Here is a 22115-nt window from a genome sequence, read left to right as displayed (position 1 = left end):
AAAAATGCCAAGATGCTTGTGTTCTTGTATGTCTTCCAGGAGAATTCCATTGAAGAATAAAGGGTCATTTTGTGTGTTTTTTGGACGGTTTTCTAAGGATACCCACGTTACCTGATGACGTCACATTAGGCGCTGTGCTGTTGGCGACGTGCGCAGGTAATCGGTGTGGTATCTAGAAGCCATGACGGAGCGGCCTGTATTTTGATCTCCGTCTACCAGAGTACTGCTGAGTAGGTTGAACTAATTATGGTAGCGTCTGGGTCAAGGTCTTGATCACCAAGAAAGCTACTGCCAAGACTCGTTTCACTAGTGTTGCTGTTAGATGCAGTTACACAGCTTCGCTTGTTCTCACAATCCTCCAGTGGTGAGGTTGGACCGCGTTTGCCGGACGACATTTAGGGTGAATTACTGAAGAAGTAATGGTTACAAGCTCATGTACTTTAAATGTGTTTCCTGGCGCCTGTGGCATAATAAAGCAAGAAAGGCGAAGGACGAGGGCTCAGCCTCAGCACGTGCAGAGACACACGAAAGCACATAATTTATATCATGAGTTAAAACACCGACGGCATGCCCGGGTCAATGAAAAATGTCAACAAACCGGTTATTTTCTCAAGAAACGTTCATAAAGGACATAATATGCAGCAAATGTTGAACCATAGACCTATCCAGGTTTCCCAATTGCTTCGTTTCCGGCCGATTTATGTGGAGCACGTGAAAAAAATATTGGCGGTCTAGAAGTGTCTGCGGAATGATCGCGGTGGCTTTCTTGACCGCCAAGGACGACCACGCACGTTGTGAGACGTCATTCGTTAGACTTCAATAGGTCCCTGGTTGAACGAATAAGCACCTACTTGGAGCAACATGTCCCGGAGACCGTCACATGTCTGTCACATGAAAAAACATTTAACGTAACACCACACAACTCGACAAAATCCACATTTAACTGGAGAGAGCCACACAAACGTCCGTCCCTACTTGTCCGCCATCTTTTCTTTCTTTAAAGTTAGTTAGTAAGTTGTTCATTGTAGCACACACACACACACACACACACACACACACACACACACACACACACACACACACACACACACACACTACCACACGTGTCGTAAATGATTTCAAAAATGTATCGTTATTGCCATCGGCTCAAATAAAGATAAGAAGAAGAATTCAAGACAAAATGCATTCTACTTGTACCAAACATTACAAAATATAACAACAAAATATTTATTTGAGAGAAGCAATAGAGACATGTCAGGCCTGCAAATAGTGCAAGCCCAAACAGAAAACTAACAAAGTAGGTACAGACACACTTCTGTGCACTCTCCATTGAGAAAATGTTTGATATAGGCCTATGTAGGTTTGAAAGCAAGGATAAGTAGTAAGCTGCGGCCAAAAACAGGAATCAGTATTTAGTCAGACATTTTTTTTATTACATGTATCTGAAATCTTAATTTTTTTAAATCAAGGAAACGACACCTAACTGAGCTAAGACCACCAATTTTTTTTATCATCTCAGTTCTCATTTTTTTTTCTTGTTTGTCCGTCCACGCGAAAGACCTATCGGCAATGCGCGATGACGTAGGTGTTCCCATGCACGCGTGATGCGTCGGCCATCTTGGTAAGCAACACTGCCAGACTTCCGCTTCCTTCAGTCTTTGGCACCGTGTCTTGATCGAAAATGGATTAAGCGAAAGGCCAAAGAAAAACTGAAATACATCGAGAAATTGGAACCTGAGCCAAAAGCAAGATACATTGAGAAACTCAAGAGTCTAAACGGGTGCGATCCTTACGAATTAGGAGACAAAGAGTGGTCTGTAGATGCCGAGAAACTTTCTCAGTTGACATTCGGCGACATGCTGACGTACCTTGTTGCTTGTGACAGTGAAAATTGCAAAGTTCAGTGGTACCACACGGCATGTGTTGGACTTGATCATTTGCCAGGGAAAGATGATGCTTGGTTTTTTCCGGCTTGCCTTGACATGTCACTTTAGCTTAGTGTAGCTGTCTGGGGTTTTTTCTGTCAGTGTCATGCTGTTTGAGGTTATAAGACTGAGTGACTGCATATTTTGAAGTATGTATTTGCCTAACTGTGCAAGTCTTGCACACTTACTTGTTGTTTCATTTGTGTGCCAAATCTGAATTCACACACACACACACATTACAAATATTTGGTGGACTTCATAAACAAATGTGTTCTGTTTTTATTTTTTTATTTTTGTACTGTGAGCACATGCACAGAAAAGTACAACATTGGAAAAAGAATGTGCAGCTGTCTACTAGTACTAGACTCATAGAATGTATATGCATGTGTATGTTATAATGATAATGTGACACAAAATAAATCTTTCTTCTGTCCCATACACATGACTTGAGCTGTTCATACATATATATGTGCCTGTTTTAGTGTTTGTTGGTGTGACTGTTACTTAATGTAAGCCATTTAAACTCTGAAAATAACAGAACAAATCACCATGTCACTGCACATACAAGTCAGAGCACAACAAGAAAGTTGTAAACACAATTCTGATACAATGGGATGATTCCAGAATGCTATACACACACATCTTCAGAGTCAAACACAATCACACCACACTTGGACACATGTTGGTCAGGGCACAGCAAACAATTAACCACTATTTTGTCGAGGAATGTTACATCCTCGCCTTCACAAGGCAGTATTAGATTGATGGGGATAGTACTACTCCCCCTTGATGACAGCCGAAGAACTTCCCAAACGCTAACTGAACCGGTACTAGCACTAGTAGCAGCCGAAGCACGCAATATCCTGCTTACCAAGATGGCCGCCGCTTAGAAAACCAGTGGCTGTGACGTCACGATCGCATTGCCGATAGATCGACGTACTTGTGATTTTTTTTTTTAACAACAATTAAATGTTCTATTCAAAGTAACCTTTTTTTGTTTACTGATTCTTGATTTGGAACCGTTATCAGTCTATCTTTTTCGAATTTCAACTGAAAATCTTTCTTTGATCATCTGAAATCCGACTCCACAACTTTTCAAAGATCGCCCATAGTCCGACCAAGGAAAGAGCTTGTACGGAAAGAGGGTTCACTGAGGCCCGAAAGCGAAGCCAGCCCATCCGCCCCATTCCAGCCCGCCGTCCCATCACTGATGGAGAAAAACTTTCTCACTGGCATCTCTGAAGCATTGGTGAGCAAGGCAAAAAGCTAACTAATGTGCAGCCTTCATTGCCATCATTCTCGTACAAGCTCTTTGGTCCGACTACAGTTTCAAGTCTGCGCTGAGCTGAGGTCAATTGGTCAATGATTGAATACTCTCTGGCCGATTGGAATCCGACTGCTCAGCCCGCGACCACGGCGTCTCTCTCACCACCCAGGGCTGAAGAAAAGGAAAACAAGAAATGAGCAATTCGATGAACTGTGTGCAGAAGAAACAAACGAACAGCAAAAACACACCATTTCTATTCTGTAAAATGTGTTTACAGGTAAAAAGGGTCATAACTAAATGACGGACTGTTGACACAAAGAGTCAATAGGCGAATTCCGAAAATAACTCCCCTCCGGTCCACGTTAGTTTCCGACAGATCCCTCTCTAGTGATTGGTCCATCCTTTGTTTGTGGGAGGTTTTGCAAGAAAAGGTCACTCTTCCACAACACCTACAAACCCGAAGGAGTTATCTCCAAAAATTGTCTATTTAGGACACTGTTTTTGAATTTACACCTTATTGTCAAAAAAACGATGCAGTACAGTGGAACCCCCCTTTTAAGACCCCCCACTTTAAGACTCCCTCCCTTTTAAGACCCTGTTTTCTGAGATTTTCTGTTCATAACCTCTGTAAATGTACCTCCATTATCAGAATCCCTCCATTTTAAGACCTGATTTTCTCAGATTTTCAGTTTTAGGTCCTCAGTAAATGGAGGGTTCCATTGTATCAGTGATTATTATACCTGTTCCTTCATGTGGAAATTGCCACCAGTGAAGCGATTAATGGTGCTCTTGATGGCCGTCACCGCCTCCTTCACCGCCGCTATGGCCGCTGTCTGCTGATTGGTCTGTGTCTCACATGTGACCATGTACACAGGGGCCGCAACTACCACCACCTGAAGCACAATCAATAAGGCGCTCTTAATAAATTAGTGCGGCAAAGTTGGTATCTAAGGCACGTATTTTTGTCATGTCGTTGTTGGTTTTGCTCCGATAAGAAGGAATAAAGGTTTAACTTCCTTGACCATGAAACCATATGTACCCAAGTGCACAAAACATCAGTTCCAGGCAAAGCCAGTCAAGCAGCAGTGCATTTATGCTTGAACGAATAGCCCAGTAAAAATGTGCTTTTGCTGAACTTATAGGTTGGCAAGAATATACAAGATACAACAGCAGTCAGACCCCAGGTATTATAAACAAACAATCCAGAGGTGTCGTGTCTAACTGACGCACATGAAACGTAGAGCTAAAAAAAAAAAAGCTCATTCTATACGAAATAGTTCATGTTCAAGGCCAGCAGACAGCAGTTGATGAGAAAGGGGGACAACTGCGTCACTGTCAAACATGTATACTAGGCTGAATAGAATACAGTATACACTAGTATCGTACCTCAGGTTATTTATTATGTTCTTTATCATTGACTCGGCCACCTACTTGGAAGGATAAAGGAAAAACTTGACATGTTGCACAGGATATAAATACAGTTCAATACTGAGGGTAGAGACATACAGCGGCACACACTGCAGACAGACAAAGGGATAGACAGACACGCACGCATAAACACACACACTGACACACACACACACACACACACACACTGACACACACAAACACACACCATTATTCAAACAGGCAGGCAGACTGTGGCACAGCCTAGCCAGCCAACCCGCCAGACCGAGAGAGACTCACGTGAACAGACAGACCCCCAGAGGAAGGAGAATTCAGACCAGCTTTCAGGGCTTCCTTCACAGCATCAACGCCCTCCCTGCTCCAGCACATCACCTCCACGTCTGCAAAACCGCAAACTGACAATTTAAATTTTAAGAAATAAAGGATAAATGAATAGCTTTTTCGCAGAACAAGCCCCATAATAAAAGCCCCAAGCACTATACGATAACAGCAGAAAAGTCATTACATTTTTAAAAAAAAGTAAAAAAAAAAATAAAAAGTGAAAAAGACATACAAAACCCATACAACCCAAGGAAAAAAACAAATCAAGCTTAATTCAACTTGACGATATGATTCTCAAATTGTGAGAAAAAAAACCCCTAAATTGAAAATATCGACAAGCGCAAAATCATATCTGTTAACAATATTCTGTAATGGAATCAACATGTTCTTTGTTAAACTGATGTTTGAAAGCTGTGTGAAAGATGCAATCAGCACGAATATTTCCTTTGGCTTTTCAAACCTTTATTACGGTATGTTTGGTTAGCTGGTTGGTTGTTTGATCGCGGCCACCTTGGTGTAATTGATTGACATTTACTGCGAGTGATTTTTAAAGGATACGATTATCTTCCCATGATACAAATTCAGTATTATCAACCGGGACATTTGGCTGGCCTGAAAAACATCTCACCTGCCCGTATTTTGACGTTTCTGGGAGAGAAACGATGACGAATGACCTCCAACAGGTAGGTCAAGGTCTGGGGATCGAGGTCAAGGTGATTCAGGACGTCTGGGTTACTGTGCAGAGAAGAAGGGGAGTCAGTATGAGTTCACTTCTTTGATTTCAAATAATGCAGTCATGAAAACGAGAGAACAAATTCATAAACATGTAGATATATAATAATTACTTGACAGATTTTTAGATAAGATACCCACACAGAATCTTATGGCTACACGTAACAGAAATAAGCCTATTCCAGTATAACAGCTCTGTTATTAGTCATAATTACATCTCCATACCCACGCTAGACTAGCGCGCTGTTGTACAGCTGACCTACTGACGTTCCTTAGCGGCCCGACGGCTAGTTTTTGTTTGTTTTTTGTTGTATTTATTTTATTTTTTTATTTTTTTTGCGCGTACAAAGTCGTTTTATAAACGCTTTAGCATTAGCTGGGACAGGCTGATCTTTCTTAACCCAGTGTGGGATTTTCAGTGGGGCGACCACCCCCAACCCAGCGCGTCCCCGGGTGGCGGATAGGGGAACGGTCTTCAGATATGGAGATCAGCCGCTTGCGGCCGCGGACCAAACTGGCGGTGTTTCCTACCAGGGCGGAGTGGGGTAGCAGGCGGCACTGCTACCCCCTTTGAAATGCTCCATCGTCCATTGACGGGACTCATCTAATGCGATTAACGGCGCATTAAAACCCTAGCTCCGGGAGGGATCCCGGCAAATCCTCCCCCCTGTGCTCTCAGGGTAGGACGTACGGGCCATGAGCTAAGGGTGAGGTAACCCCGACAGAAAACCCCGAATGCTGAAGACGGAGGACCCGGGCCGCACGGCGCATTCTAACAAACCACGGGTACACGCGCTTACGCAAATGATGACACAATCAACCAGCACAGATGGAAATGGCGCTCGCCCATTGAGGACCCCCCAGGGTGGAGCAGCGTCGGGTCCCATGCCTCAAAGGGACCCAGCCCCAACTACTGGAGGTCCCTCCCGTCCGTCTTGTCACGCCAGGGGACGCGGGAGGAGAGTGACTGGCACCACCACAACCAGGAAGAAACCCAGTCAGCAGCGACCTTTTCAGGTCATGCATTGGAACGCAGAAAGTATCCTGAACGGCAGTCGACAGGAGTTGGAGAAAACGACAACATTTATCACCAGTGCTGGACTGATCGTGTAACCTCTGCGAACGCCAAGAAGAAGAAGAAGCTTTCGCATTAGTAATAATAATGCAAACTTTTAGTACATTAGTACCCATAGCAAACGGCTAGTTTTTCTTGCCTGTAAAAAAAATGGCGTCTGAAGATACCCAAAACATTCGACAATGCCACCATTTAGAGCAGGGGCGGATCAGTTGCTTTGTAAGGGGGGGGGGGGGGGCACTTTGAATCGAAAGTGAATGTGATGGGCGCGAAGCGCCCGAATTTGCTAGGGGGGTCCGGGGGCATGCCCCCCCCGGAAAAAATGTTTGCCCAAAGAAGCAAAATGGTGCCATCTGGTGCCATTTGAACTTAGAAATGGTCATAGAATCAGCATAGAAAAATCTTTTTTTTTTCTTCTTCTTTTTTTCTTTTTTTTTCGGGGGGGGGGGGGGGACACGTGCCCCCTGTGCCCCCCCCCCCCCCTCGTCCGCCCCTGTAGAGTTAGCCTATCAAAGTAGAACAGTCGCGGGCATGGTCGTAGTACATTTCACAGGGGAAAGGCAGGTACGAGAAAACTTTCTGTTTCTGTTTGCTTACTTGTACGCTTGCTGAAAGACGTCACAAGCCGCGGTCTGTCTGTCAGACAGTGCGTCCAGCCTCCAAGCTGTCTTTTGGTTGAGTTCCTCCAGTTCTTCTTGTGACGTCATCTCCACCAGTTTCCCAACACGACGCACGACACCCTGTACCTGAAAGAAAACCATGGCAGCCGGATTTGTAATGCCAAGAGTTTAACTGTGATTTCATTGAACGAAACCACCTTCATCATGGATATTAAAACTGTGGGGTTTTTTTTCACTCGGCGTCAGCCGAAATAAGCTACTTCAAGTTGAATTAAGTAGATCTTATAAAGAGTTATCCATCAATATTATACTGATGACAACACCACAAAATAAACGTGATTGAAAAAGACAGACCCAGAAAGATAAGTGCAAAAACTGACACAAAGACAAATACAGTAACTTTTTTCAAAAAGATTTGCATCCAATCTAGTGTTCTTTTTTTCTCTCAATCGCGTGGGTATAGTTAAAGACTTATCCATATTTGCCAGGATTCAATTGTTCTACCCTTTTGAATAGAGTAAGCTTACAGAAGAACAAAAGAGAGTAAGTCCGTCTTACGATCTTTCCTCTGGTGTATCGCTGTTCGCACGCTTGTCTCTCCCCCTCCCCGTCCACCTGTCTCTTGGAGACGTCAATGTATCCTGAAATGGACAAAGTTAAAAAAACAAAGGAATACTGTACTCACCAATACAAGAACGAGACAAGACGGTACGAATTTTCGCTTATGGAAGCTTCATCAGGAAAAACAAGAACACAAAAGACAACAAAAAACAGACGCAACACGTAACGAACAAGGTTTGAAAGAAAATGGAGGGGAAAGCAAATAAGAGTTTCAGGGTTGGATAATTTACGACTGGACATCACAGAGCAAACTTTGCAGCAATCTTGAAGACAACTGTGCCCTCAGTGAAACCTGCTGGCTAGCTAGGCCTGACATCTTTATAAAAACACCCTCTCGCTTTGCTTTTCAATTATCAGCGGAGAACGCCTTTAGGTTTCAATAGAGACACAATTATTGGCGTAACACCGAAAAGGTGTGAGTTTGTTATTCTATATAATCATTGAATCTGCTTGCAGGAAAAAACACTGACACGCGTCCATGTAAATAGGGAACTGGAAACAAAGAACTGTGTGTGTGTGTGTGTGTTTGTGTGTGTGTGTGTTTGTGGTTGTGTATGGCCTAAGCCTTCTATGGAACAGCTCGCCCAGTAATTGCACCCACACAACCCATCCAATTCCTATACCGATACCCCCATAGACAGAGAGAGAGAGAGCGAGAGAGAGACAGTCAGACAGAGAGACAGACAGAGAGAGACAGAGAGAGACAGAGAGAGAGACAGAGAGACAGAGAGAGAGAGAGACAGACAGACAGAGAGAGAGAGAGACAGACAGACAGAGAGAGAGAGAGAGAGAGAGAGAGAGAGAGAGACAGACAGACAGACAGAGACAGACAGAGAGAGAGAGAGAGAGAGAGAGACAGAGAGAGACAGAGAGAGACAGAGAGAGAGAGACAGACAGAGAGAGAGAGACAGACAGACAGACAGACAGACAGACAGACAGACAGACAGAGCCGGAGACAGAGATGCCAAACCCACCTTTAGCCGCATCCACTCTGGTGACCCGAACGCACAACATCTGAGCGAGACGCACGTGCTTGTGCACAGACCTCAGCCTCCTGTGTGACAGCTCGCTGTGGGGCAGCATGGCCTCCTTCTCCCCGTACTCGGCCAGTGTGACGTAAGAGCCGCTGACCCCTACACTGACCACCTGGCACATCACCACCTCCCCTTCCTCCGGCCACTCCGCCGCGTAGAATCGGCAAGGTGACGCGTCTTCCAACACTGCTTCCATGGCCATCGGTGTTGGTGAGCTCGGCAGTTTCTGTACCAGTGACTGTCTTTCTGTGTTAGTTCTGTGAAACCGTGTGAACACATGTACATATATAAGGTCTTGTATCGCCGTCAATTTTAAAAATGACATAAATAAAAATGAATTTAACATGTAATTGTAGTCATCGATTTGGCTTTTGTGTCTGTTTCCAGTTGTTGTCTATTGAGAAACAGAAGACTCCATAGTCATAGGGTGACGCGTCTTCCATTTCAGCTGATACGGCCATCGCTTTGTTGACGTTTTGTTAGGTTCTGCACTGACTGTCTTTCGGTGTTCGCTCTGTGACGCAGGTGCACAATACGAAGGCTGTTCCATTATTATTTAGAATCCAGGTTCCTGGCAATATGGCGTTAAATACAAAATTATGCCGTCAAATAATAGACTATCGTGAGGCTTGACACAAAAAATGAAGTTCCAGAGTTATGTCGTTTTCATATGGTCGACTCGGGAAGATACTCGCAATGTATGAAATTGCGTCATGAAGCTCAAATTCGCGATTTCGGAGCTATAACTTACAATAACTACAAAATAAGGGTTAAAAGAGGCCGATTTGCATGACTCGAAAGTGTGATGAAATGTTTTAGGATGAACGCTCTTTGTAGAGCCGTGGTGTAAAACGGGTACAGCAATTTCAAACCGGGTAGACGGAGCCTCGAAAATGATACCCACCCTGGTCTACTCATTTCATCCGTTATTCTCGAAAACATTGGCGCAGTTGAACAGATAATAAGAGAAGATCACTTAATTATATTCAGGGAGATGCAATATGCCCTTGGCATTAAAAGCTCTGCATTTGAAAAGATCTTACACAAATATTTAATGGCCCCAAAGCGATTTGCCGGTTGGGTACCACGTGAACCCAGTGACGGGAAAAAGAGGGGTAGGGCAGAGTGTTGCTTGACAATACTTGAACAAGAAGGGCAAAGCCCATACGACTCACATGCTTGACCTTGACCTTTACATGACCTTGAGGCTTGGCACAAACACCGTCCAAACACGGGTATTCGAGGGCTTATGCTGTAACATGACAACGCACCTGTGCATACTGCCTTTGCGACAACAGATTTCTTGGCACCAAAGGGAGCACTGCTGCTGGTTGCATCCACCCTATTTTCTTGAGTTGACATCTCCCCATGCTAGTTCAGCCTGTTCTCGGATTTTAAACAATAGTCGCGGAAACAAGGTTAGAGACCCCTGAAGACTCCGTCCGAGCCTTCACGAGGGCCATACCAGGTATAGCTGATGTCACGTTGTCCCAGGCCAGAATGAGAACATTTGAGAGGATGGTCAGTTGGGTGTCGGCTGGGGAAGGATTTGTCTAGAAAATGGCCTGGTTAGATTGTTGATATGTAGATTTCTGAGATTCTAAATAATTATGGAACAGCCTACGTATAACGTTCACCGATGCACACTGAGCTCAGGTGGATAAAACAATACAAATAATTTTAAAATAAATGTTATCGAACTCTCGCAACATTCACCTCAATTAGAGTTTTCATCTGAAAATAGCAGTTGCGGTTTTCTTTTTGTCTTCTTCTTGTTTTTACAGGTGCACACAATTAATTCAATGAAATGCGGAAATGTAACGTGAAAACTGAAGGAGTTACATAATGGTAGTAATTTTGAGTTACACAAGTATTAATCTAGGTTTGGTGCCTGTCCTTTTCGAAACAGAATCAGTAAAATCACAGTTGCAGAACCCCCCCGCAGTCAAATCATATCTACATTTTTGTGAAATAGTCACTGGCAAAACATCGCAAAGTCCAGCGGATGAAAAAAGAAACTTGGCAACTATCTAAAGTTGTTGAGAAGGAAATGAAGGTACAATAAGAAACTTTAAATTCAGTGCATAATGTCTCTGGACACAAATGCAAAGTTAACTCCCTTTGCAGCTGTTTTTATTAGCGTGTTCAAGTGTTGTGCTTTCGTATTTTGTACTTTAGACAACGAACTTCATTTCCACATTAGTCGTTGATATCTTCATAACGATTGAAAAACAAAAGAGGCATTCCTAAATGAACTAACATGACTACAGTAAATGTTTTGTATAACTTACCTTATCAGTAGTTCTGTGTTCAGTCAGTATCAGTAACTTGATCTCTTTACTCCGGGATTCCTCGACTCAGACTTTAAGTTAAACTTTCCCAGAACAATAGTTGCAATGGAAACCAATACTCATGTGTAATACCACTGAAAACTTGATGTGTTTCACCAAAGGAGCAAAATCTAACAGGTTTCTTTCTCGTTTTGAAAATCAATTTAGTCTGCAGGTCAAATTCACAGATCAACACATGCATGCCTTGAATATGAAGATATCTTTCTCTGTAGCTATTGTTTAAGGAAGGAATAACAGAAAAAGGTTAAACGGGCTCTTATATAGTGTGGATTATGCAAGAACGACTGTGGGTTGCAGTGTCTGTTTAACTTGTATGCTATTTTTAACGCTGATTGGATCAGCTGATGAAATTTGTGGAAGGGAAAGAACCGTGTGTCGTACTGTTTCTTGGTGTATACAGTATACTCTCCCTTGATGCGTCGAACACCTGAAGTTTTTCAGACCAAATAACATGTTTGTGTACGGTTACATTGATTTTGTTTGTTTGTTCCTTTGCAAACATAGATTTTTTAAATTAATTTTTTTAAAGAATCTATAAATGGATATTAGCAGGAGAAAGACAGTCATCCAAAGTTGTTTTGTCTCTTTCTTTTGTGGCGGTGCTGTTAATATATCTGTGAAATGTTGCCTGTTCATTGTGAAAGTTACGTACATGTATTATTTACAAGTGCATTCACTCACGCACTGACACACACAGAGTGTTCATCACTTACACATTTTATTCAGAACATCATTTTACAGAGTGAGCTCATAGCATCAAGCACATTTTCATGCCTGACAGAATTCTTCTGACAACCCAAAGCATACTTGTATTTCATGTCCCATGACAACATTCTTTGAATGATGAGAGAACCTATGATGAGAAGCTGCAACTGAGTCAATACATGGGACTTGCAGGACCAGCCAAGTACACACCTACTTACTATAAACAATGAACTCATAAAACAGACTGCTATAAAAATTCAGTTACAAAATGTACATTGATTCAGACTAAAAACAACGGACAAAAAAACACCGAATTTGATTTCTTTTAACAGTTTCCAGATGCCTACTGATCCAGATGGGGCAAATAATATTTGACAACTTGGTGCAAGTTTCTTCTAAACCATGACAAATGAAAAACACGCAAACTAATATTACACCTGCTTTAACTTGAAGACTTCATTATCTGTAAGCAAGTAGCTCATTGAAACAAAATTCTTACATGCTGAGACCACAGACACCCCTGAGTATATATATGGCATTCCAATGAAACCCAGCCTTTAATTCTAGTGTACAGCACATACCCAACGACAACTCTTCCAGTAATAAGACAGGTCTTTATACGCTGCACAAAAATCCTGCGCAAATAAACATTCACCAGCATTATTATCTTCTCATCCACAAAATCACCAAGAAAAGTGTTTTTTTCACACACTCAACCCTCCTTTTCCTTAACCTCTTCCTCCTTCTCATTACCCTCATCGTCACTGCCTTTCTTGTCTGTGTCCTCATCATCATACTCATCACCCTCGTCGCTGTCGCCGGCAACCTCACGGTTCTCCTCCTCCAGCTTGGCCAGCTGTTTCTCCAGCTCTATCTCGTCAATGTCTGACACCACACGCGCCTGCAACCATCCAGGAAAATTCAATTCAATTCAATTCAATTCAATAAATCTTTATTATCTGAATGCAACAAAGAGAAATTTTTCTTTTGGCTTGTATACGAAATAACTTCACATAAAAACACACTCAATATTTACAGACAGAAAACGAGCCAGCGGTTGGCAACAGAGTTCGTTATGTGTGTGAAGGCAACAGAGTTCGTTATGTGTGTGAAGGCAACAGAGTTCGTTATGTGTGTGAAGGCAACAGAGTTCGTTATGTGTGTGAAGGCAACAGAGTTCGTTATGTGTGTGAAGGCAACAGAGTTCGTTATGTGTGTGAAGGCAACAGAGTTCGTTATGTGTGTGAAGGCAACAGAGTTTGTTATGTGTGTGAAGGCAACAGAGTTCGTTATGTGTGTGAAGACAACAGAGTTCGTTATGTGTGTGAAGGCAACAGAGTTCGTTATGTGTGTGAAGGCAACAGAGTTCGTTATGTGTGTGAAGGCAACAGAGTTCGTTATGTGTGTGAAAGGAACAATGAAAGTGATAATTTTATCCAGCATCAACGCAATAACTTCTGCTCCTTCTGCGTTCACGGGATAAAACTCCCACGTTTCTACGTGTACGACCGTTTTTACCCCGCCATTTGGGCAGCCATATGCCCCAGCATGCTGGGTATTTTTGTGTAACTATAACCCACCAAACTTTGAAACAAATTACAGGATCTGTTCCGTGCGCACTTGGTCTTGTGCTTGCGTATACACACAAAAGGGGATAAGGCGCTAGCAGGTCTGCACATAAGTTGACCCGGAAGATCGGAAAAATCCCCACCCTTAATCCACCTGACACAGCTGGGATTCGAACACGTGATGGGAGGCCCGGCGTCTTAGCCACTAGGCCATTCCACCCATCAACACAATAGCAATTTAACATACACTTTATTGTTCATTTGTTCATTCAAATGAATGCACAGAAAATTGTCTTCCACACATCTTAACTCGCCCATTAACAAGTATAAGATTACACTCAAAACAAACCCAGAAAATGAGTTAGTATCTGAGTATAAACTTGAATGCTATTCCGACAGAGCCTAATTGGAGAGATTATGTTATGCTGCCTGGTCAGTCTTAATTCTAGGAAGAAAAAGTCAAAATTAAAAAGAAGAAAGCAGTCCCACACAACAAAACCTTTAAAGCATCAACTACATAACAACTAAACACAAACCAACCAATTTTCTATCTGAAAAAATGGGCAGATGCATTGTGTATGCGTTTTGGACCTGGCATGGTGGGTCTTTCATTTGATAGGAGACTTCTCGGTAAAGAATGAAAGAAAAACTCCGATATGAAAACGACGTCCAGAGTGACTTACCGCTTCCTGAATCTGGAAGTGTCCCCCTGCAGCAGTGATGTCGGCCTTGATGGCGTCCACAGCTTTGTTGAGAATCTCCAGTCCCTCTGTGCGCTCCATGGTCTGTGTGGTCACCACGTACAGGGGTGGGGCAATTAGGTTGATCTGCACAAGCAACACAATCAGGACGTTACTTGACATCTGTTGCAGTAAAGGGTTGAGAAGTTCTGATACGCACTGAATGTTAAATGGTTCATGTTGTCACAACTTTGTGTGCAGACTCTCTTCGGTGTCCGAACTCCCCCCCCCCCCCCCCCCCCGTGTACACTACATTGGGTGTGCACGTTAAAGATCCCACGATTGACAAAAGGGTCTTTCCTGGCAAAATTGCTTAGGCACAGTTAATAATTGTCTACCTATACCCGTGTGACTTGGAATAATAGGCCGTGAAAGGTAAATATGCGCCGAAATGGCTGCAATTACTGGCCGTATAAAATTTCATCTCACACGGCATCACTGCAGAGCGCCTAGAACTGTACCCACGGAATATGCGCGATATAAGCGTCATTGATTGATTGATTGATTGACTACGTACAGGGGAGGGGCTATCAGGTTGACCTGCACAAGCAACACAATCAGGACGTTACTTGACATCTGTTGCAGTAAAGGGTTGAGAAGTTCTGATACGCAACGAATGTTAAATGGTTCATGTTGTCACTACGTACAGAAGAGGGGCTATCAGGTTGACCTGCACAAGCAACACAATCAGGACGTTACTTGACATCTATTGCAGTAAGGGGTTGAGAAGTTCTAATACGAATGTTAAATGGTTCATGTTGTCACTACGTACAGGGGAGGGGCTAGATGTATCAGGTAGATCTGCAGAAGGAATGAATAGGGGTGAGCTATCATTTGTGATGCATATTTTGCACATCATGTACAATGAGAAAATATCAATTATCATCTATAGAAATGTCATTAAAAGGGTAAAACTACATACCATGATGACTGTACATAACATTTGCAGTAACAACTAACTTATTTTTTTCCATCAGAAAATAATGAGACAAGACACATAAGTTAGGTTTCGATTATTCAATCAAACTTCAGTCCATCCGTTTTAAAAATCAAACTTCATCATTGAGTTTGTAATTCTACCCATTGAATGCAATTTCTATAGATGATATTTTCTCACTCAGTCACTGTACATGATGTGCAAAATATGCATCACACCAATCTTAGTGCAAAAATTGTTATACCTGAAGAAAAAACTACATGTGTGCATACATTGAGAACTTGAACAGAAAACTGAGGCAGAGTCGAGGAAAAGAAGCAGGTAGAAGAGTTTTCAAACCTTGATGGGCATGACTTCTGTTGTGAGCTCCAGGCCTTTTTTCAATGCTCTCTTCACAGCGTCAACACCTTCATACTTTGTACACGCTACTTCAATGTCTGCAACATCATACATGCATGTATAAAATATCAGAAGTTTTAAAAGAAACAATTAAAAGGGAGCAGAGACTTTCTTTTTCTTAAAATCTCTAAGCAGAGTAAAAGAGAGAGGAAAAGAAAAGTGTCCCTTCACAGATAGCCCTATTAGGGAAATGTATGTATGTATGCAAAGTGTACATGACATGAAAAAACACACGTTCACTGAGGTAAGTGACAAAAAAGGAAATTTACGTTATGACCTACAAGTCATGTCAACAAAACACACTCAAAAACTAAGTAATCAATGAACCCTACTTGTCCTACAGCCCTAGGAATCTTGTCAAACAAGTTAAAACAACAACAAAATATAAATGTCACTTTGGGTTGGCAGTTGAATAAAACCTCAGACTTTCTTGAAATTGCTGAAAACTTTGCCATCATTTTGGCATTTTTGGACTGCTATAACTCTTCAAAGTGCTAACATTAAATGGCCATTTTATTCTTCTTCAAAATTGCCAAAGAAAATTGTTTCTAGCAATATCCCTGACTTTGCATGATCCCTAAATTCGCTAAGTTCTCAAGAATTTATTGCAAAGTTAAAGAAGAAGAGGATAGAAACCAGCAATGAATCAGGGAACTTCTCAAGCACGACCAGGTATGGATGATTACCTGCTCTGATTTTGACGGACTGTGGTTTCAATTTGCGGCAGATGTTTTCCAACAGCACCTCCTTTGTTTTCTCATCGATGTCACACTCATCAAGCACCTCAGGATTACTGAAAAGAAAAATGTGCTGCTTCATACACACTGAACTCCTTCCCCACCATTGAAACAGGTGTAACCTTGGAACAATCAGACCTGGGAACCCCTGTTTCGCACGTGGAGTATTCTCAAACAAACTTGGTGTATATTCAGAAAAATGAGCGTACTTCACACATCATTTGAACATCCATGATTCAAACATGCCTCACACGCGCCCGTCAATTATGTTTATCGAAACATGCGCTTCTTTCAGTGTTTTACTGACAAAAATTGTAATCACGTGTCAAAATACTGGATCGGCTTCGGAATGCGCTTGTGTAGAAAAGTAGTCTAGGAATTTTTCTCGTCATATTTTTTTCCACTAATCGTACTGAATGTATTCCACTTTTTTCTAGACAATCATGCGTACAAAATACGGCAAAATCGAATGGGTTCCCAGGTCTGAACAATACCCACATTACAGGGAGACTAGGTCACACTTCAATGTTACTTTGGAGCTAGGATTACAGAAACTCACTATCATTTGGAAAACAGACAACATATATCAGGACTTCCGAGCAAAACTAAACCAGCACTAAACCCTTTTTTCAACCAGGGTGTACTCTTGCAGTTTAACCTTATGTATGCAACAACACCACAAGCAACACAGTTATCACATAAACATAGGTTTGCTGCAGCCAAAATCTGTTACACCAGTATACTACAACATCAAAATAAACATATTTCATTTAGTACAGAAATCCTTTGTTTTTTAACTTTGAGTACAGAAATCCTTTGTTTTTGGCTCACGTAAGTGTAGCCTATGCGATGGTAAACTTTGTCTGTCTGTGCGTGTGTGTGTATGTATGTATGTATGTGTGTGATAGAAACTTTAACATTTGACTAAACACCGAAATACTCATTTCTTCTGGTTATTTTTCAAGCACCATCTTCAAAGTATTGAAGCAATGATCAAGATTTTGTCGGCATGTGTGTAGTTAAAGCGTGTATAAAAAAAAAACGGGGGGGTGGGGGGTTTTCAGGGGGTACAAGCATGTGACTGGTTTGTGTCATGTGTGGTATGTAGACCAGGTCAGGGGTCAAGATCAGGTCAGGTCGCGTGAAGGATTGTGGTATAGATTCACTTTTCAGTTCTCACCTCGATTCGGGGAAGACGATTTCCACATTGTTCGGTTTCTTAGCTCACGAAAAATAGATAAAGAAGATACCAAAGGGAGATTTCCTACAGTTTGATCTGCACAGCGTTTTTACAATGTCTGCACGAGGAAGAGCTGTCGAAAGTGCAGTGTTGATCTGGCAGTCGTGTCCCCGGAAAAGATCCACTCGGCATGGTGACAAGTCTTGATGAAAAGTATAAGACTGACGACAGCAGTGGAAAAAGTGACCACATGGCAGGTACCTATTGCTCAATGTCTGCAGTGCAAACGACAGATACACTGATGGTAGATTTCCAAATGAACACAGTACCCTCAGATGTACTGCTGATTTACGACAGGCAAGCTACAATCCAGGGCAGAACACTGCGGAGCTGGTGGCCAGCAGGACAATGTGTCACTAGAAAATATCATAGACTTCGGAGTGCGAGGACCAGGGAAAACAACCTCATGTGAACCTGTCTGAGTGTGACCATTGTGACGCCCATATCTTTAACTCTTAGTCCTATGACAATTCCAAGAGTATATTATCTTCATACGCAAGCTCTAGGGTTAATGATTGTAGATAAGTTTTGCCATGATAATTATGCTGATGCAGTTTAAACGTGTCTGTGTGTGCGTGCGTGCGTGTTTGTGCGGTCTTGTATGTGTGTGTGTGAGTGAGGATTGCCCAAGATCTCCTTCAGGGACAACTGCACCAACAACAAATGCACAGTCATTTTATCTGTTTGCCTTATTTTGAAAATTATACATGGAGTTGATATGATGCGTTAGTTTTAACTATGTGTGTGTGTGTATGAGACGGAGTGAGTGAGTTTGTGTTACTGTTTGTCGATTTCTTATGTGAGCCTTGAAGGCTTCGCCTCTTGTTTAACTTTATTTCATGAATGTAAAGGCACTGTAAGTTGTAACACACCTGACTGCATGTTTGAAGGCTTCGTAGGAGGAACCAGTCTTCTTGTATTTGTCTTCAAAGTACCAGGCGGTCTTTTCATACAGCTCCTCCAGTTTGGTGTCGCTTCCATAGCTCAGCAATTCTGCTACATGGCGCAATATACTGTTCACCTGGGAAAATAACAACATAGGCGTGCACAGCGTGTTTCAAACTGTTAAATAATAACTGAATGTACATCTCAAACTACATACTGTATTATCGAGTGGAGTAGTTTTTGACTACCTAATGGTCACTTAAAGTTGACTCATACTATAGTCGCATAGAAAGTACATGCACACCTTTTCTCTCTCATGCACCCCATTTCCACTTATCTTACCATACACATTCAAACACGAACACACAAAGTGATGATGAAGAAAACCAAACCAGAACACCAATAGCAGCAACCAATTATGTGAATGGCACACATGCAACTTACTGCCTTAGCTTTTGCAAACTTCTCCTCGCACTTCAGTACTTCTTCCGGGGACACACGTCTCTTGGACAAGTCAATATAACCTGTTGAAAAAGATAGAGAACAATTAAAAATGAATTATATCATTTTCAAACAAATGACAAGAGCTATAATCAGCTACCAAATAATTTACCTGATTCAAACTGACACCTGAACAAGCATTGTGGGAATCAAAGGAAAAAATGACACTTTCAGTATTCTATTTCTTTCTGATTTGAGGCAGAACTTTCCAGCATATATATGCTGACAGTGACAGTGTGACACAGATACCTGACATTTCATTACAATCTGCCTTTAGGCACACACAATAAAAGAAGTCTATTTACGGTAACATAGGTAAAAAAAATAGGGTCGGTAGGTCGGGATTTTTTCCCCCCAAAAAAACCCCATATTTTTAAGTTATTTTGCCAAAAAACAGATATTTTTTTTCCTTCCCCCCAAATGCCCCCCAAAAGTTTAGGGTCGCGTGAAAAAATAGGGTCGGTCGGGATACCGTAAACAGACTATTTTTTTTGGGGGGGGGCCTTAACACTTTCTACCCCACCTATGTTGACCAATTTTTTTTTTAGCCGAGACCAGCTGTGCTGCAGCAGGTCACTCAGAATTGTAGTAACTGTGTAGAAAACTGTGTATCAACACGCTGGAATGCAGGCGTTAGATGGACGTTACAGGAAGCGACTGAAGCTAACACAGTAACTGTCTGAGCAAATATATCCGTACCTGGTCAGATAGAGCCATATGAGTGGGTATGGATATATCCGTACCTGGGAGACAATGAGTTAAATAACCACTTAATTTTGAACTGTATGAACAATTTCGCTTCATACCTTGAAAGGTAAAACGCTTTGATTCAGTGATTTGTTTCAAGTTCCAAAATTACTTTCTGACCACGTAAAGTTATACTTAACATGCTTGCATGATATCTAAAAAGAGATTATCATTGATATAAATAATCGAAGTGACAACAGTACCTTTGTCTTTGTCAACTCTGATGACGACAACACACTCATTGCGGCCCACTCGGATCAGTTTGTTGATGGAACGGATACGTCGCCTGGACAACTCGCTGAGCAGAATCATGCCTTCAATGTTGTTGTACTCCAGTAAGTGCACGTAGGCGCCCATCTCCGCGATGGAGCGCACATTGACCATGACAACGTCATCGATCTCTGGGAACCGATTCTTATAGAAACGACATGTCAGCACCATCTTGCTTGACTAAGCGGCAGCCTGAAAGCAGAAAACATTCAGGGAAAAGATATTAGCATTAGATGGGTGTATACAGACATTCAGTGATTGAAATCTTGATGTTTTGTCCACTTTCACTTTCATTGATGTTTTTAGTAACAGTAACACCATGATTCTAAAACTTAAAGCGTCTTAATACAACGTTTTGGAGCTAAACGAATTCATGAGTGGAGAATGAATCTTCACTCTTTCTCTTCTGTGTTTTCTTACCCCATTATAGTATGATCCAGACCCCAAACCCAGATATTTGCTCATGCAGCATAAATGGCGACAGACTATTATTCACTTACACTTACAGTTCTCCTCTCCTACAATAGGCCATGGCACTAAGTTTAAAGAAAGTTATCATTGTTTGTTCTTAATCAATTGGTGTAATATTTTCATTGGAACAGTGGTTATTGTGACAAATCGTACAGAGAGAGATCTGCCTTTATTCTTTGGAAATCTACAAATTTGATTCTGAAGCACTGTGATGTTTATAATTATAGCAGTATGGAATATGTCGTATTCTAGTACACTTGGGATCTGACAAATTACAGGGTTATATCAATGTACATGTTAAAAAGACTGCACGGACGAGTCGTTCAGGTCTTTATTCAGTCAAAACGACCATTTATATGCTCGTAAGAAGAGCAGATTCTAGTAAAATACGGCACTCACGTTGTTCGCCTGATGCAAGAATAGAGGTGCAGTAAAATTGCGCAGCGTGTTTCCAAAGGCCATAAGTGGAATGATCATTACAGGCGTAAAAGCATCTTTAGCCCACACAAATAAAAAAACAAATTAAGCAAATGTTTTAGAATAGTACTAGATAAAGAATAATTAATACAGAAGGACATTTTCTTTCCAATTGTCGTGTTGAAAATTACTGAAAAGATGAATATAAGTTTTTGTAAAACCGTGCCGGCAACAGATAACTCTCAACACAGGAAGAGAAATATAATCGACGGTCGCCTCCCTTGAGCAGGCAATCTGACCCCATGTGTAGAGCGATTCAGAGTAAACTACTCAGTCTACTGGACCGATCTTTATGAAATTTTACATGAGAGTTCCTGGGTATAATACCCCCAGATTTTGTTTCTTCATTTTTTGGATTAATGTCTTTGATCACGTCATATCCGGCTTTTTGTAAAAGTTGAGGTGGCACTGTCACACCCTCATTTTTCAATAAAATTGATTGAAATTTTGGCCAAGGAATCTTCGACGAAGGCCGGACTTTGGTATTGCATTTCAGCTTGGTCATTAAAAATCTGAAAATTGTAATTAAAATTATTTTTTTATAAAACGATCCAAAATTACGTTCATCTTATTCTTCATCATTTTTTTTTTTATTCCAAAAACATATAAATATGTTATATTCGGATTAAAAACAAGCTCTGAAAGTTAAAAATATAAAAATTATGATTAAAATTAAATTTCCAAAATCGATTTAAAAACAATTTCATCTTATTCCTTGTCGGTTCCTGATTCCAAAAACATATAGATATGATATGTTTGGATTTTAAAAACTCTCAGAAAGTTAAAGCGAAGAGAGGTACAGAAAAGCGTGCTATGCAGCACAGCGCAACCACTACCGCGCTAAACAGGCTCGTCGATTTCACTGCCTTTTGTACGAGCGGCGGACTACGGTCATTGTGAAAACGTGACATGCAGTGCGGTTCAGTTTCATTCTGTGAGTTCCACAGCTTGACTAAATGTAGTACTTTCGCCTTACGCGACTTGTTTTTTTTAGAAATGTCCTAAATAGCGTTAATATTAAAATGATAAGTTAAATCAGAAGACTAGGTATGAAAAAGTAATAATTTAGTATCAATCAATCAATG

General features: G+C 41.5%; 2 protein-coding genes across 2 annotated transcripts; both read right to left on the bottom strand.

The window, feature by feature from the left end:
• Positions 1–2196: 2196 nt before the first annotated feature.
• LOC138966605 (eukaryotic translation initiation factor 2 subunit 1-like) lies at positions 2197–11588 on the bottom strand. Its single transcript, XM_070338887.1, has 8 exons — positions 11294–11588; positions 8943–9259; positions 7906–7988; positions 7325–7473; positions 5549–5655; positions 4879–4979; positions 3933–4085; positions 2197–3363 (listed from the first exon to the last, which is right to left on the bottom strand). The coding sequence occupies exons 2-8, from the start codon at positions 9202–9204 to the stop codon at positions 3277–3279; spliced, it is 942 nt and encodes a 313-aa protein (XP_070194988.1). The 5' UTR covers positions 9205–9259; positions 11294–11588; the 3' UTR covers positions 2197–3276.
• Positions 11589–12054: 466 nt separating this feature from the next.
• On the bottom strand, positions 12055–21085 carry LOC138966602 (eukaryotic translation initiation factor 2 subunit 1-like). The gene is made up of 8 exons (XM_070338884.1): positions 20953–21085; positions 20016–20274; positions 19009–19088; positions 18552–18700; positions 16389–16495; positions 15643–15740; positions 14310–14453; positions 12055–12959 (listed from the first exon to the last, which is right to left on the bottom strand). Exons 2-8 carry the CDS (start codon positions 20251–20253, stop codon positions 12771–12773), a joined length of 1005 nt encoding a protein of 334 aa, XP_070194985.1. The 5' UTR covers positions 20254–20274; positions 20953–21085; the 3' UTR covers positions 12055–12770.
• Positions 21086–22115: the final 1030 nt, after the last annotated feature.

This window comes from Littorina saxatilis, linkage group LG5, assembly GCF_037325665.1.
Source record: "Littorina saxatilis isolate snail1 linkage group LG5, US_GU_Lsax_2.0, whole genome shotgun sequence".
NCBI lineage: Eukaryota > Metazoa > Mollusca > Gastropoda > Littorinimorpha > Littorinidae > Littorina > Littorina saxatilis.
This window is presented reverse-complemented; position numbering and strand designations above follow the sequence as displayed.

Bases quoted from the DNA above. Each gene is read 5' to 3' on its own strand.
- LOC138966605 (XM_070338887.1), bottom strand. From the start codon at position 9,204: ATGGCCATGGAAGCAGTGTTGGAAGACGCGTCACCTTGCCGATTCTAC. The intron at 5,656-7,324 runs GTAAGCAAACAG...TTCTCTGCACAG, and splicing joins GTCTTTCAGCAAGCGTACAA to TAACCCAGACGTCCTGAATC. The intron at 3,364-3,932 runs GTATAATAATCA...CCTTTTCTTCAG, and splicing joins ATTTCCACATGAAGGAACAG to CCCTGGGTGGTGAGAGAGAC.
- LOC138966602 (XM_070338884.1), bottom strand. From the start codon at position 20,253: ATGGTGCTGACATGTCGTTTCTATAAGAATCGGTTCCCAGAGATCGAT. The intron at 18,701-19,008 runs GTAAGTTGCATG...TTATTTTCCCAG, and splicing joins AGTTTGCAAAAGCTAAGGCA to GTGAACAGTATATTGCGCCA. The intron at 14,454-15,642 runs GTTTGAAAACTC...TTGCTTGTGCAG, and splicing joins CAGAAGTCATGCCCATCAAG to ATCAACCTAATTGCCCCACC.